Below are 16,418 nucleotides of genomic sequence, written 5' to 3'. Positions count from 1 at the left end.
GGTGCATAAGTGTGTCATCAAACATTAAAACGTTTTGTAAAACCTTTATACTTAATAGTTTATAATAACAACGCAAGAATGTCCTAACAGCTCTGCTACTGTTTTATTTCAAACAGCAGAAGGAAAATGTAATAAAGCTTAAATTTAACAAGGGGAGTGGAGAGCAGTTAGAAACACTTTTTCCCTAAAATATATATTTTACAATGTAGAACTACTAGGGTTAACTACTACTGGGCAAACAACGGGACATGTAACAAGTTAAAATAGGTGCTGGAAAGTAGTTAATGTGCGATAAACAAGTACAGAACATTTCATGAGGGGAAAAATACCCATGTTTTAAAACATCAAAACAAATATCTTTTTAAATATGCTTCTATAGCAGCAAACAAGTAAGGCTAACATTTCTACCAAGGCGTAGTGTTTAGAAAGAGTTGCTGATTTTTGATTTCCAGTTTTTTGCCCTTTCAAAGCCATTTCTGCCAGTCTGGTAGTCCCTGATAGCCTGTCCAATCTCTTCCTCTGTGGTCATTACAAACGGACCTGAAGGGCACACAACATTGGAAAGTATTACATTACAGCTCTTGATTAAGTTCTGTTTGCGACTTCTTAAACCCATCTAAGCATTTCTTATGTGCAGTGACTTGTTCTGTATTCATGTCGGAGGGAATAACACCAATGACGTACCGTGCTGTACCACAGGCTCTTTGATTGGTTTTCCAGCGATCAGCACAAAATGGGAAACTTCAGAGCCCTGAGGAGGAAAGACAAAGCAGTGCTTTCATCTTTGTCTGTATGTGAAGTGGTCTGACTTTCATTTGTAATTTCAAAATCAGTGGTTCCCAACCTAGGGATCGGGACCCCCCATTAGGTCCCGAGATAAATCGGTGGGGTCAAAGAAAAAAATCACATATTAAACAATCTGAGAAGGAAATATCACTTTTGATTGAACTCCTCAAGACAAAGACGTCTGGAACCACTGATCAAATCAGTGTTGCATAAAAACCAGCTGAATTAAAAGTTGAATAAATCTGATTAATTTGGGAACATCAAACAAACAAGAGTGCTCTGACTATTAAGATTTAAGTTAGCAAGATTTTTTCAGAAAGTAAAACCAGAAGTGAAGTGGAAGAAAAGATAAACAGGTAATGCTCATCAAACAAAATTAGTGAAAGCCCAGGCTGTTTCCCAACTCCATGATATTGAGGAGTCCATGCCTAAAAACAAAGATCCTCCTTTAAAAGATAATGTACAGTTCTGAATGTTGGCCAGAACCCAAAGCTGATATGAAAAGGATCAAGGGAATCAACAATGGCAACCTGAGAAGGCCATATGGCTTCTTTAAAATCTTGGAACAGAGGAGGGAAGCTCAGCATGTTGCCAAGAATAAGAAACAATAGAGGAAACTCATTGTGTTCCACAGGGGAAGAAGAGTAAGTAACTCATCAAACAAACTGAGCAGTAAAATACTAAATTTGAAGAACGGCGTGAAATATTTTGGCATTATGGAAACTGCTCTTGATCCAAAGAACTTAAGTTCCTCACCTCGTTTTTAACTTTGACGCAGTCTCCATCTCCAAACACCACAGTGTGATGAGGCTCCACCTTCTGCTGCTCCTCATCTGGGCCTTGAAAATTAGAAAAAGTTCAGTATTGTCCTTCAAGCAAAGCTGGAACTCTTCACATCCCATGATTTTATAATGATACAGGGATGTCTTTTTTCATCTTTCCTTCATAGTGACATTAAAAGGTGCTGTAGGTAGGATTGCGAAGATCCAGGACAAAAGATTTGAACATTGACAACTTCTCAGCCCCTCCCCCCTTTCTGCTCAAGCCCAAAACAGTCTCCTAAGTCCCTCCCCCCACAAGGGAGAATTAATGCGTGCGCATGAGCAGTAATTGACACGCAGTTAGACACCCCCCCTGGCCCTGATTGGTGGATCTGAACAGGGAGCTGTGGATTTTTGCAAATCGCACTACAGGCTGTAGGTGGTGCCAGAGAAGCTGGATTTATTTTAAATGACCTGCTTCATGTAGTTCTACTGGAACATAGGGTCAGTTTCAGCAAATATGACAGAAAGTTAGTTTTATAAGGCGTATTTACTGCATCTTTAAATAAGAAAGTGTAAACCCACCACTTCAATTCAATCATGTATGATTACTGCACATTATTACTGTTAATTCTAATGACAGTGAAATGTTGAGCTGGGACAGTTCTTCACATTCAATTCTAAGTCATGTTGGGAAAAAGACACAAAATAAATTAGGAGGATTATTGAGGTGTGTGGTCTCTGAGCTCTTTTTGATGCATTTCTGAAAACAAAAATGGGAATCTATGACTTCTGGGAGTAGGAGTGCCTCATCGGGGAAAACAAAAAAAAATTTCTACAGTAGGATTATAGTCTTGATGGGAAATTAAGATGAACATGAGGTTAACCTGTTGTGCATCATAGTAATTGTTTTTTACAAATTATTTTAGGTTACCACAAGTGTGGCATAACACTGCGAATTAAAGAGAAATATAGGCACCTGCGTGTTTCGGACCTTATGACCGGTTTTCTGCACTTTCACAGTACTGACACTAAACGCTAAGAGAGCCAGACACTTCACTTGCGGTCGATGCATTCATCGAAGCCAGCTGGTCCTGACTGGGCCAGACTCCATGTAGAGTTAGAGACTAGAGATTCAAATAACTTCTTTAATCTTTGCAGCCAATTTCATCCTCTCGTGTCATCAAAACATCTGCCAGCATTTACAACCAGTCTGAGAGATCCTGCAGTGTAACAATGTAGAGTAATCAAATCATAGTGGAATGTGATGAAATTAAATATTTAAAAGGGGAATTCGGACTGAAAACAACAGGTTTCAACAAACCAAGAAAGCCTCTGAAAATGAGTTCACTGTCTGAAAGGGTTTGTTCTCATGCAATGGGAATTCCCTGATCACAAAAGTTTGTCCATTAAACAGGAAATGCAGTATTTCACAGTATAATGTCAAGCAACACTGATACAACAGGGCGTAGTTTTAACGTGTGGGCTAGGTGGTTGATATGGAGCCAAACTCTAAGATGGTCATATTTTATACACAGTTGCACAACGAGGTTGGTTCTTTGTTGCGATTGGATTGAGATCACACACATATTTGTAACGTAGATTTGGCAGCAGGAAGGTAAGTTAGGTTGTGATTAAACACACTGAAGAGCGCACATATCCAACTAAAGAATGTTAATATCACCCCGTTTGTTACGATTTATCCTTCTCCTTATATACTCAGCAAAAAAAGAAACGTCCTCTCACTTTGAACTGCTTTTATTTTCAGCCAACTTAACATGCGTAAAACTTTGTATGACCATAACAAAAATTCAACCACTAAGAACTAAACTGAACAACGTTTCACAGACATGTGACTAACAGAAATGGAAAAATGTGTCCCTGAACAAAGGATGGTCAAAATCAAAAGTTGCAGAACGTTACAGGGAAGACATCCTCCTCCCTCATGTGGCACCCTTCCTGCAGACTCATCCTGACACGACCCTCCAGCATGATAATGCCACCAGTCCAACCCGTTCTCATTCCGAACTCGTAAAATAAGTACGTTTGGTCAGTGTCCTTCAGCGTGTGATGCGACGAAAAAGGCACCCTTCGGCGTATTTGTGTAACGTACTGGGGAGAGCCGCAGTTGGATGAGATTTAGCGAGTGGTATGTAATGGGAAATTGCTGGGTAAGGACGGTGGTTGGGTGGTGGATGGGTAAAACATCGGACTTTCACTCAGGAGACTCGGGTTCGCGCCCCGTGTGTGGCGTTTTGTTTCCCCGTCTCCGGCGTGTGTTTCCCGGCTTTTGAGGCGTCCTTTCCCCGTTGTTTTTCTTTTTTTTCCCCGTCTACGGCGTGTGTTTCCCGGCTTTTGAGGCGTCCTTTCCCCATTGTTTTTCTCCTAAACCCAACCTCCGCGATTCCGTTATTGTCGCGCTTCACCCGCGGTGTGTTTCCCGGCTTTTGAGGCGTCCTTTCCCCGTTGTTTTTCTCCTAAACCTCCGCGATTCCGTTCACCCGTCCCGACCAAGCGCGTCAAAAGGGACGAAAAAGGGACGGCAATAGTGGCGACCAAGCACGTTTACATGAGACGCTAAAGGATACTTTTAACGTCAAATAAGAACGAGAAAGGCTCCTGACCGAACGTCCTTATTTTACGAGTTGGGTGTGAGAATGTGTTGACCAGTCATACCGCTCGTTCTGTGCGCGATTTCCTGAGCCCGGATCTCAATCCCATTGAGCGTGTCTGGGACCTGTTGGATCGGAGGGTAAGGGCGAGAACCATGCCCCCCAGAAATGTTTAGGAACTTGCAGGTGCAAGAGTGGGGTAATATCTCACAACAAGAACTGGCAAACCTGGTGCAGTCCATGAGGAGGAGATGCACTGCAGTACTTAATGCAGCTGGTGGCCACACCAGATACTGACTGTGACTTTTGATTTTGACCGTGCTTTGTTCAGGGACACATTTTTCCATTTCTGTTAGTCACATGTCTGTCAAACGTTGTTTAGTTTAGTTCTTAGTAGTTGAATTTTGTTATGTTCATACAAAGTTTTACGTGTTACGTTGGCTGAAAATAAAAGCAATTGAAAATGAGAGGAGATTCTTTCTTGTGGTTCTTTCTTTTAGTAAAACATTAACCAGACAAAACTCACCAACATGAATGGATCCTGAGAGTGTGTAGATGAATGTAGTCCATCCTGTCAAACACAGAAATATTATTTATTAGGTATTTGTGTAATAAAGAAGTTGGTGAACCATTTCTCTGCTCTTAAACCAGCAATAAATAGATGTTGGCCGCTTACGGACGGCAGAAACAAGTTGTGAACACAATAACTGATAGCATCACCTTATTTACACACCCAGTAGTTACGGAGAAACATTACCATAGCTCTGTTTTTGGTCTCTACAAACTCCTGAGGGAAATATTTGGCTAGCTGTTTCCCCCTATTTCCAGGCTTTGTGCTAAGCTAAGCTAACCGGTTGCTTGTGGTACTGTCCACCAGACATGAAAGAGGTATCAATCTAACTCGTCTAATTGAGTCCAATTTATACTTTTTGCATCTGGGTGGCCACAAGTGTGTATGATGTAAATGTTGTCATCTGCCCAAAATGTATGTCTCTGCAAACTGTACACAGCAACAAACGCACAAATATGTCCCTGTTTGCAAACACCCAATGTAGTATAAACAGAATATTGGTGTGTGGTGATCATTTTAAACATTTTAACAAGATGACAACAGTCTTTCGTTCTCTCTCTGATAAAATTCTGTACACATTTCTCTTAGTGCAAACCTAGTGTGAACCTTATACTGACCTAGATCCTTCTGAATGGAACCTGTTAAATGCACAATACAGTACTCTTACTATTAATAGTATTGCGAAATATGAGAGCACTGTGTCTCTAAATTATATGAACACCGGCACTGTGACAATTACGGGATAATGGTAAATACTGAAATGTAAGCACACGTTAGAATAAGGGTACATTGTGGAGTTTTTGGTAAGTAACACCAAATGTAAACTGAACTGAAACTTTGTTTGTTTACAAGAAGAAAAGTGCACTTTAAATTTTTGCTAACATTTGCTAACTTTAGCCACCAAAAGCTACTGCTCATACCAGACAAAGCAAGGCTGTAGCAGCAAAACCCCCGAATATGTTGAATTTAACAAGGGTTTGCTTTATTAATTATGAATTAAACGTTTCATTTGCAAAGTGAAGATAGTGTGATTTCTATTTAGTCTTGCTTTAATTCATAATTTCTTTTGTTTTGTTACGTTCCCAAGATTCACTCATTGTTTCGTTTCCTGCCACAAGAGGACAGGGACGTCTCATGACATGGACACTTCAGAGTACATCAGAGAAAAAAAATGAGGAGGAATGGCTGAAGAGCAGACTAATGGAACTATGAGATACCTTTGTGTAAGCATCCTTACTTTTGCTATTAAAAAACCATTACAGACACACTATGGTGCATTTAGAAAAGCTGTTCTTCTACCTGAGGGGACTGGCTGCACATGCAGGGCGCCTGTCTGCAGTCTGAAGTCCAGGTACAAGGTCGGTGTCCTTGTGTAGACTTTAGACTATAGAGGAAAAAAAAAGACACAGCACACACACACACACACACACACACACACACACACACACACACACACACACACACACACACACACACACACACACACACACACACACACACACACACACACACACACACACACACACACACACAGGATAAAACAGAAAACATTAATGCAAACTTTGAAATAGTGACAATTGTGTACAACTTCAGGACCATCTGCACTGCTGTTCCCTGCAAATGGGTTGTGAACAATAAATGATAGCTGCATTGTTTTGTTGCTACCCACATTGTCTTGACCACCTATTTATGATCTCATGGTTTGTCAGATATTCAAAGTCAGAACTTATTATTAGAAGTTCCATGGTTTACACTTCTTGCACTAAACAGCTTAGTGTATCATTGTTTGTGCATTTTTATTTATATATTTATTTTATATCATGACCGATGATGATGACCAAAAAGAAACGCTCAGCACTATGGCTTTGCAAATAGGAAACGTGTGTGAGAACATTAGCAAAGTTAGGGAAATGAAAGCCCCTATGCTTTTTTTTCGAATTCTTAGTTCTTGTTTTGTGCAGCAACTATTATTGCCATTTGTTAAAACACAATACATACAGGGAGGGTATTATTTTCAGGACTTATCTGCACAACTGTGCATTGTAGGACAAGTAACTTGAAATGTAATCAATTAGCCACATTAGTTACATATTGAAAAGTAATTACACTTTACTACTATACTAATTACTTAACAGCAAAAGTAACAAGTTACATTACTCTTGCATTCCTTGGGTTAATGGCCCAGCTATGCTTTGTGTGACTTTACATAACTTCAAAGCTTCCCATGTAGAAATAGAAAACAAGACATTGTGGTAATCCTTTGCACAACTCATTACTAGTAATCACATTTTAACTTAAAGCTCAACGCTATATCAAGTTTCTTTGCTCTGATTGGTTTCCAGTTCTATCCAATTGCATCCAGCATTTTGGTCTATGGTTGTTGATAATGCCCCTTGGGTATCAAAAATGAACTGAGTGGTTTGAGACCAATTATGGCAATGTCAGGCTACATAAAATCAGGGTTAAATTGAATTTAAACCATTATCAATAAGAAACCCAAATTATACATTATACAGAATGAAAATGCAGTAGAAAAAGAAAAAGAAAAAGTTTTGTTGTTGACTTTTAGGGCGTTTTCACACATGAAAGTCCGAACCAAGGTCCGTACCAAGGTTCATGTTTTTGTTACATTGTATACATTTGATCCGGTAAGTTTTGGTTTCACACTGCAGTTTTGCAAGCGCACTACAGATCTATATGTGACAAAACTACGTCCTGCCGTCATCACATAACGTGAGCGCTCGTCTCCAGATACTTATAATTGATTGGTTTGTTGACGGGCTTCCCCGTCCTCTCGGTATCCTCTCTCTGGGTCCGAGTTTAGGCTATTCAACTGACCGCGGCTCTCCCCCCTACTGCCGGCTCTTTTTGTTTTGTTGTGAGAAGCAAGACGCGGAACTTTCTTTCTGGAGCATTTATTCAGAGACAAACTGAAACCTACATTGTACATTTACTACCACTTAACAAATAAACTGCTGATGTATTCTCTGCTCTGATAGCCGACAGCTGTCTGCTCTGAGCGCATTACCATCTCTCTCTCTCTCTCTCTCTCTCTCTCTCTCTCTCTCTCTCTCTCTCTCTCTCTCTCTCTCTCTCTCTAAGCACCGAGCTATTCCCCTAAAGGAGCTTCCCGGTCTTGTAACACGAGGAGAGCCTGCCAGAGCTTCCTGTATTTGGTCCGGAAAGTCCGAACCATCCAAAAAATGCTTTCACACTATCAACGAACCGGACCATGGTTCAGTTTGGTCCGGACCGAGACCACCTCTTTTTGTCGGACCAAAATTTGGTCTTTTGATCCGGACCGTGGTCCGGGGGAGGTTTCACACCTGTAATTTTGGTTCGGATCAAACTAAAAAGTCCGAAAGTCCGGACCAAACGAGGTATGTGTGAAAACGCCCTTAGAGGAGGTTAAATGCCAGACCACAACTTGGGAGTTTCTCAGCATGCCCTGCAGTAACTCTGCACGCACGCACACACACACACACACACACACACACAGTTTTTCAAGCATCCAGCAATTGAGCAATCACCATGAGATCAACAGCTAGCAGGATGGTAAACATCATGTTTAGTTTCAAAGTGATCTTCTGTCTGTGGTTGATTTAATGGTGCTGCAGTGACATCACAACCTTGTGGGTGAATTACACACACACACACACACACACACACACACACACACACACACACACACACACACACACACACACACACACACACACACACACACACACACACACACACACACACACACACACACACACACACACACACACACACACACACACACACACACACACACACACCTTTGCTCCTAAAGCTTCTCCAGATATCACAGCGACTGTAACTCCTCCCTGGCTGGGTTTGGGGATCTCTGAGCCTTTAAGCTCCTGGTACGCCGGTTCCACCATCTTGTCTCGTCTCGGCAGGTTCACCCACAGCTGTAAGCCCACCACGGGCTCCTCTGACACAGGCATCTCAGCATGGACCACCCCCTGTCCTGCAGTCATCCACTGGTGGACAATGAGACATATTTCAATTATACCAAAGACACAATCACAAATGGCACACATGTGCTGGGGTTGTTAACACTATTTGTCGAGTCCATAACATTGTATTTGTTATTTGTATTAAATAACCAGAGGTGATTTATTAACCATGCATGTGGCGCAGCACGAGGAATGGCACTGTGGATCAGCTGGCATGGTCCAGATTGTAGCTTTATATTTTGTGTACACTTACGTGATAAATAAATAAATATTTAAATGAATAATGAAATATAACTACAGATGACAGACCATTTTAAATGCAAGCAGCTGCCACATATGCTTTATCCTTCTTACTGCACTTGTTTGTATCTTCCAGGTTTAATCTTCAGACATAATCATTATGTGTTGTATGTTAAATGTAATGATGTACTCTTGAGTACTGAGATTACAGAGTCTAGTAGCAGTTAAATGCACCGCACGTCAGTAGAACACTTGAATATGAATAAACTGCAGGTCAATTTTCATAAGATGGTGAAATAAATGCAAACCACTTAATCATCCTTTGAAAAATGTCCAGCAGTAGTATACCGCAGGTACGATTTGTAGGGCTGCTATAATGCAAAAACAAGAGAGATAAAAGATAATTTTTAGAAAAATATAGATACGTTTTGATAGGCTTCTGAATATAATAATATAATAAATACATTCTAAAACGTAGAGCTGGTTTCAGGTAGTGATTCGAAAACAAACCGGATGAATGAAATTAAGTTTAGTTGAACAGCTTCTGCTTCATCTATAGTTCAGCTGGAAATTTCTACTCTCAAGCTAAGGTTTAATGAAACTGGCTGCTGATCACTCATCCGTGACTGTTCATCATGCTGTTTGGTTTCTTTTATTGCTGTGTGCTGGGTATTTACTGTCAGAGATCTACTGGATAATAAAACATGCAGAACACAACAGAGGATATTTAGAAACCAAGATAATAGAGGCAGTACAGATCTGCGTGGTGTAATAAGCTGGAAATAAGTCAAACATTAGCTAAAAATTGCCATCTTCACTGCTTCCTTTACTGCTTTAATCTGAGACAGCTCTCCCTGAAGGAGAGGCAAGCGGCTTTTTGAGCATCTGCAGCTCTACCGTGACGTCCAAGCCTACAGAGGGTGCACATGGTGGGTTACAGCAAATTCAGCTGAACTGACTGAACCTCTGCTGCAGTTAGAAGCTCTGAGTCAGCAGCCTGTGTGTGTGTGTGTGTGTTGGTGTCTTTACTACTTTAAAAACACAGGAAAAAACCCACAGGGCATGATATCCAATTAGTGTGAGTGCAAAACATTATAATGCATATGCAAGGCCTTAAGCCTTGTTCTGCTCTTGTAGTTTCATTTACGTTAATAAAAAGTGGACTGAAAGCTTCTGATTCAAGTTTATGACCGGCTTAAAATCTACCACATTTACTATTGGAGCATTAGACTGACAGATCACAATGATCCTAGTGTAGGCCTATCTAATATCTGAAAGAACAGAAAATATTTCTTTATATATTAAGTTATTTTAAAGTGACATTTTGGGAAAAACACTTATTTGCGTGTGACATGAGAAGATTGATTCCACTCTCATGTCTGTGCGGTAAATATGAAGCTCCAGTCAGCAGCTGGTTAGCTTAGCTTAGCATAAAGACTGGAAACAGGGGGAAACAGATAGCTCACTAATTAATACGTTACATCTCCAAACCAAAGTATGACCCTTTGTGGTTTTATGGGCCGGAATATTTTTTTTGCCGGGCACAGTCAACATCCAGGAGTCTTGTCGTCACCAAGACGTTGCTTGGCAATTTAGCGCCCTACTGTCATGAGAAGAGAATCTACAGCCAGCAGGAGGTTATCTTAGTATTAGCTTAGCTTAGTATTAAGGTGGGAAACGCAGGGAAACAGCTAGCCTGGCTCTGTTGAAAAGGCATATAACCACACGTCAAATGGCAAATAGTTGTTTTTACACTCTACTAACCATTTTTGTACAAATTAAACAAACAAGACATCATTAGTAAGTTGTAGAGGTGCTGGTGGGCAGATTTTGTTACCTTTGGACAGAGTCAGGCTAGCCAGTTGCCCCTGTTTCCAGTCTTTGAGCTAAGCTAAGATAACCGACCATCCATCCATCTTCAACCGCTTATCCGGGGTCGGGTCGCAGGGGCAGCAGCTCCAGCAGGGGACCCCAAACTTCCCTAGCTAGCTAACTGTTTGTAGCTGTACATTTAATGTACAAACAAGAGAGTGGTTTCAATATTTTCATCTAACTCTAAGTAAATAAGCATTACTCAACCCAAAATGTTAAACTATTCCTTTAAAAAGTTTTCAAAAAATAAAGTAATGCATTACTTGCAGATCTCCAGCTTTCAGTTGTCCTGAATGGCCGCAGAAGTCTTCATGGGCCGTGATGCCTTCTAAAACATATGTAACCTGTTTGAGGAAAGACGCAAACATATCATTAGGAGCCTCATATTACCTCATACTAATGAATCACAAAGAAATAATGTAAAGAATGTGGGCATTTTTTAACTTAATTTTATGTAACCCTTAGATGCTTATTTGACACAAAGTAATGACCTTTCTTTGCATTAAGTGAGTTATATAGTTCCAGGTTTCACTAACTCAGGCCAGGCGCTTATAAACGAGTGCTGCTTCGACACTAAAAACACCTGTGCGCTTGTTTCACCGCCTCGGTGCTCAGACTGGACAGGAAGAGAAGTAGGCTACTGAGCAATGGGTCACCGGTTCAAAGGGGAACATCTGTGTATGGGAGGAAATCTCCAGCCCCTGCAGTGAGCTCCCTGTGATCTGTCGCCACAGCTGTGTGATTTCAAAAGTCATGCGAGTGTAGGCAAACACACCTGTTGAAAGGCATGCTGGGTGTAGCCTAGTCCTGTCCACCCGCACCGGGAGATTTAAGTTGCATCTGCCAACTCAAATATACTTGGAAGAATGTCTGGCCATCTAAGGACATATGTGGGTTTTTATTAAAGTTTGATACAACATGCCACATTGCTGCTAATGCAGAGTACAAAGTTTAACCATAATTACAAATTCCTTGTTTAATTATTTAAATATTTATTTATTTATTTATAGCAGCTTTAAAGTAAAGATGATCTTAATAAATAAGTTACAACCAGCTTTCAAACATTGTGTATATTGCCAGGGTGTGAAAAATCTAGCTACAGCTGTATCGGTTATTTTTTTGATTTATAAATTAACGCTGAAGCCTAAAATCATGTCTTAAAGTTCTCTAATTTGTCTGACACACACATTTATAAGCTGTTTATTTGATGAAAAGGTTCTTTCCATTATCATTCTTGTCGTCAGTTACATCTCTGTCAATTAAATAATCAATTACTCATTTTCAGTACTACACTAAAGTCAGATATGAAATAAAGATAGCAATAGCAAATGACAAACTGCAGGGAAGGAAAGGAGGGAAATTGGAAGCTGTGGGTTCTGAACTGCATTACTAGGTTTTAAATATGTAATTAAACACTGAAGCCATGCCTACTTTATTAAATTGTCATGAAATGTAGAGAAAGCGGTGGCAATAATAGCACAGAGTTGTAGAAGAGATTTTGTGTTGGTATACGAGGAGCATTTTTTGCCCTTGCATGAGTATTGGACCTCTCAGTTCTCAGAAAACAGGGACAGACAACTTTGGTGGAGACAGAATACATTCATTTCAAATACCAAGAAGATTAAAACCCCACAAAACCAAGGACGGTTCAACAAAAACACATCAGAAGACACATGAAAGAAAATTCCTCTCTTTCAAAATAGGGGAATTTTGTTGTTGTCATGTTAAACTTTTTCAACCCAAAGCTTTCTGGGCTTAATGTAAGCTCAGGCGAACTTAACAGAACCAGTAGATATTATATCTCTGAAATCTCTGGCTTTCTGTGTCATTTTTTATTTATTTTTTTAAATCTATAAACCTAAAATCAACATTTGTGGAAAGCAAAGTAGTACAGTAGCTTTCTGGGCACTGTCCAGCTGTCGCCACCTTGTGGTCAAAGTAGGAAGTTCATCCCTCAGTGAGCCTGTTGGTCCTGGGCATTGTCCTGGGCTTCTACCATTTCAACCAGTAATAATACTACAATAAAAAATATTATAATGTTATAACATTTACTATTGCTTGGTCCTTACCCATATATTTTTTTGTATATGGCCCACAATCAAAAGATTTGGCCACCCTTGCTGTAGAGCAGAGATCTTCAACAGGGGGTCCACAACTGGGGTCCTCAGAGTCACTGCAGGGAGGCTGCCAATTTAGTGTTAACTACTTTTTTGAATGTTTTCTTCCCCCAAAATTAAAAAATGTCTAAAATTATACAGTCCATTAACATGACACCAAAAAGTATTAGCAAAAATAAATCGGCCTATTCGTGAAAAAACAACAACTTCATTGATGATAAGTTTACTGGCCTACAGGAAAGGTATCCACTATGATAGCCATCCACAGATACAGTTAAGCTTCTGGATTCACTTTGCCTTCCACATGTATGTTTGACATTAAAACATGATGATATATAAATATGTAAATAGAAGCTTAGTATTGTAGGGCACCATAAAAAGGAATGTGTATAGGCTTTAGGCCACCCTACATGTTATTGTAGGGCCAGTTTATTATGCAACAACATTTTATACAATATAAATGTAGTAGGGGGGTCCCTGCTCGTTTCTATTTAAGGTTAGGGGTCCTTGGCCTAAAATAGGTTGAGCATACGACACACGCTATCCTTGGACCCTCGATTCAGAAGGAAAAACTCTTTAACAGGGAAAAAATGGATTATAAACGAGTTACAATTATTAAAATAGTTGCAGATTTTTTTTTTTCTGTAAATAGATTAATTGACTAATTGTTTCATCTGTAGTTAAACATTTTGTATTTATGCCAATTTAAATTTATCTTGTACATTTCTGGATCATTTAAAATTGAATGTGGTATTTTGTAAAAAGGTGTTCATAATGATGATGTTGTTTATATGCTAAATACCGCTACATACTGAGACGTACGTGCGTACATACTTTACAGGGCTAATCAGTGGACTGTATGTAAGGACACCAGAAACAACCTCAGACACCCTGAAGAAGGCCAGACAGCTGAAATTGTTCGGCAGGGTGAAAAAAACAAAAAACATTGTGTCCTGGAGGAGAGAGGAACAAAAAAATGATTTGTGTTCCTCCCATTTTGCTGGCTTCAACCCTTTGCATTTAACTTTCTCCAGCTCCTATTTGGTGCCACACTAAATAGTTTGGGGGCTAAAATTAAAGTCAAATATTCTTACTGTCTCAAATCCCCGGTGAGGATGGTCTGGAAAACCTGCTGGCTTGCTCACTCTGAACTCATCCAACATCAGGAAAGGATCCAGGTTTCTTAGCTGGAAAATGTACAGTATTGCTTAAATTACAGTGGCGGTGGTTATGTTGAGTTCTTAGTAAGAAGGTTTGACAGTCAAACAACATTAACACGTTGAGGAACTTACCTCTTTTCTACCGATGCTCCTGCGGACACGAGCACCGACTCCCTCCGACTGTTCCACACTCAGAACTGTCTTTTCCACCCTCCTCACAATCATTGTGCCGGGAAAGGATTCACTAGTAACTGCAAAAACTTAAAATATACTTTAATGTCAATAAAAGAACAATGGTTTGTTTTCAGTGTTCTTTTTTTTTTCTTCTGAAAATCAAATGTCTTTAAAACAGCTTGAACACTAGAGGAAATGTCATGTCTTTTGATATTAAGGATTCTGACAAGTTTGTGATACAGAGCAGAATTAATACAGGTGATCCACTATGGGTCATATATAGGCTACATCACATTAAATGTCCTTCTCACTCACCGACTCTTCAGTCAGACTCATTCAGTGCAACCTACAGGTTCCCAGCATGCAGTGGGTAAAAGGCAGAGAAAGATTCACCTGTGCCCAGTTACATAAAACTTCTCTTTATTATTTCCTAAATATCTCAAATCGAAGTAGGCTACACGTTATTGGTCTCAAAGCAAAATCGTATCATCTTTATTGCAATTCAAACTGCCACAGTTGTTTTAACCATTTCTTTATAAAAGTAGCCTATATCTTGTAGGCTACAATATTGATAAAAAAAAGAAAAGAAAATGACCAAAACTGGACTAAGGAAGATAAACCTGTTGGAAGGATAGTCCCAACATCAGTTACTGCAAAGTAACATGATGATGATAAAATAACCGAAAAGGTCATGCAATCAGTGGTTTCTCTGTATTAAAATACTCTTTCTGATAAATTGGAGGCTCGCAACTGCCGACCAACCGACCTGACAGCAGCGATCAGCTGCGCGTGCATCAGCTGAGCGGATCAGGTGCTCGTCAGCTGATCTCAGGGCTGCTCATGACGGCTTTCTCGACATTCATTTCAAAAATACTTGCTCATATCCGTCCCGAACGCTCCCCGCTCTGTGTGCAGGAATCCATCTGTTCACTTCACCTCGATCTGCCCTCTGATATCAGATCATATTCGTCTACTTCCTCATTATGTTGAGTGTGTAGCCTACTATGTCCACACTATTCTAAATGAAGGCTTTAGGTACACTCCTGCACGGGGACAATTTAATATCTGCCTATTTTATTATTAGGCTATGTTTTCATTGTGGATAGCCTGCAGCCTCTGACACGAACACTTTATCACGTTTTAACATTCCCGCCAACGTTGAACTACATTGTAAAACACACTCACCTACCTTAAAGTATAAGAGAACAAGTCCCGAAACTGATCTGGTTGTTTTGACTGTTTTTATACCGATATCTGAATGACTTTCATTCTCAAGCGTATGGTTTGTTGTTGTGACTGCATCCCTCTTCACCACAGGTAGCCTAGCTACAATGCGGAAGTCAGTTAGGAGGCGTGGCTAAAGTATTTCCACAGTGTGAGCGACAGGTGAGTAGCTGGAAATAATTGAGCATGCGTACAAATATGTTTTTATAAGTTGACTTATTTTAGACACTCCACAATCCAAATGTAACCAAAGAGTGAGCCACTACGAAGCTCCCAGTCAATTGCAGCCCATGAGTCACAGATTTATCTCAGAGGGTTTTAAGCAGGCCCGTGTTAAGACAATGTGGTGCCCCTGGGCACTATACCCCGTCAAAAAATTTTGTTGGGTTAAACTGGCCACTTTTGATTACCCCCCCCCCACCCCCTTCCCTTTCCCATCCCCCAAATTATACATTTGCGTGTACTTGTGGACCAGCTCAACTCTGACAGATTGGTGAGGGGAGTGATAGTGGTCATGTAATATTGATTTATTTATAATTTATTATTATTATTGTGAAATTAGTGTTCATAGACAAGTAATGTATGGTCTTTCAACAATTTCAAGTGAATAATATAACAATTTACGGAAAATATTGTTAAAGCTTGTGTCATGTGGTGCCCCCCCACTGGTTGTGAATTGTTGGTGCCCCTGGGCACTGGCCCAAGTGCCCTTATGGATAATCCGGGCATGGTTTTAAGGATGATATTCATATAATAATATTAACTCTCGAGTATACACTTTTTTAATGCCATACAATATTTGCTTACATCAGCCATGATGTAAACACTGATATCCAAGTGTTATGTCATTTCATATTTGTGAATATAGACCTTAATAAAAACAACTGATTGGGATGAACATGTGTTTATTTAAAA

General features: G+C 40.0%; 1 protein-coding gene across 3 annotated transcripts; it reads right to left on the bottom strand.

The window, feature by feature from the left end:
- Positions 1 to 81: 81 nt before the first annotated feature.
- pir (pirin) lies at positions 82 to 15,624 on the bottom strand. Of its 3 annotated transcripts, none has more exons than XM_039794031.1 (10): positions 15,465 to 15,624; positions 14,238 to 14,365; positions 14,040 to 14,132; positions 11,092 to 11,172; positions 8,534 to 8,740; positions 6,030 to 6,114; positions 4,686 to 4,730; positions 1,543 to 1,625; positions 685 to 751; positions 82 to 540 (listed from the first exon to the last, which is right to left on the bottom strand). In XM_039794031.1, exons 2-10 carry the CDS (start codon positions 14,328 to 14,330, stop codon positions 422 to 424), a joined length of 873 nt encoding a protein of 290 aa, XP_039649965.1. In that variant the 5' UTR covers positions 14,331 to 14,365; positions 15,465 to 15,624; the 3' UTR covers positions 82 to 421. The 3 variants fall into 3 exon arrangements, with proteins under 3 accessions (XP_039649965.1, XP_039649964.1, XP_039649967.1); XM_039794030.1 differs by having other exon boundaries at positions 15,469 to 15,623; XM_039794033.1 differs by lacking the exon at positions 15,465 to 15,624 and adding an exon at positions 15,046 to 15,444.
- Positions 15,625 to 16,418: the final 794 nt, after the last annotated feature.

Source organism: Perca fluviatilis, chromosome 3 (assembly GCF_010015445.1).
Source record: "Perca fluviatilis chromosome 3, GENO_Pfluv_1.0, whole genome shotgun sequence".
NCBI lineage: Eukaryota > Metazoa > Chordata > Actinopteri > Perciformes > Percidae > Perca > Perca fluviatilis.
The sequence above is the reverse complement of the archived record's forward strand: the minus strand, read 5'-3'. Positions and strand labels throughout refer to the sequence as shown.

Coding starts and splice junctions, on each gene's coding strand:
- pir (XM_039794031.1), bottom strand. CDS start 14,330: ATGATTGTGAGGAGGGTGGAAAAGACAGTTCTGAGTGTGGAACAGTCG. Junction 6,115..8,533: donor GAGAAGCTTTAGGAGCAAAG/GTGTGTGTGTGT, acceptor TTTCCTCTATAG/TCTAAAGTCTACACAAGGAC. Junction 752..1,542: donor GCGTCAAAGTTAAAAACGAG/GTGAGGAACTTA, acceptor TTTCCTCCTCAG/GGCTCTGAAGTTTCCCATTT.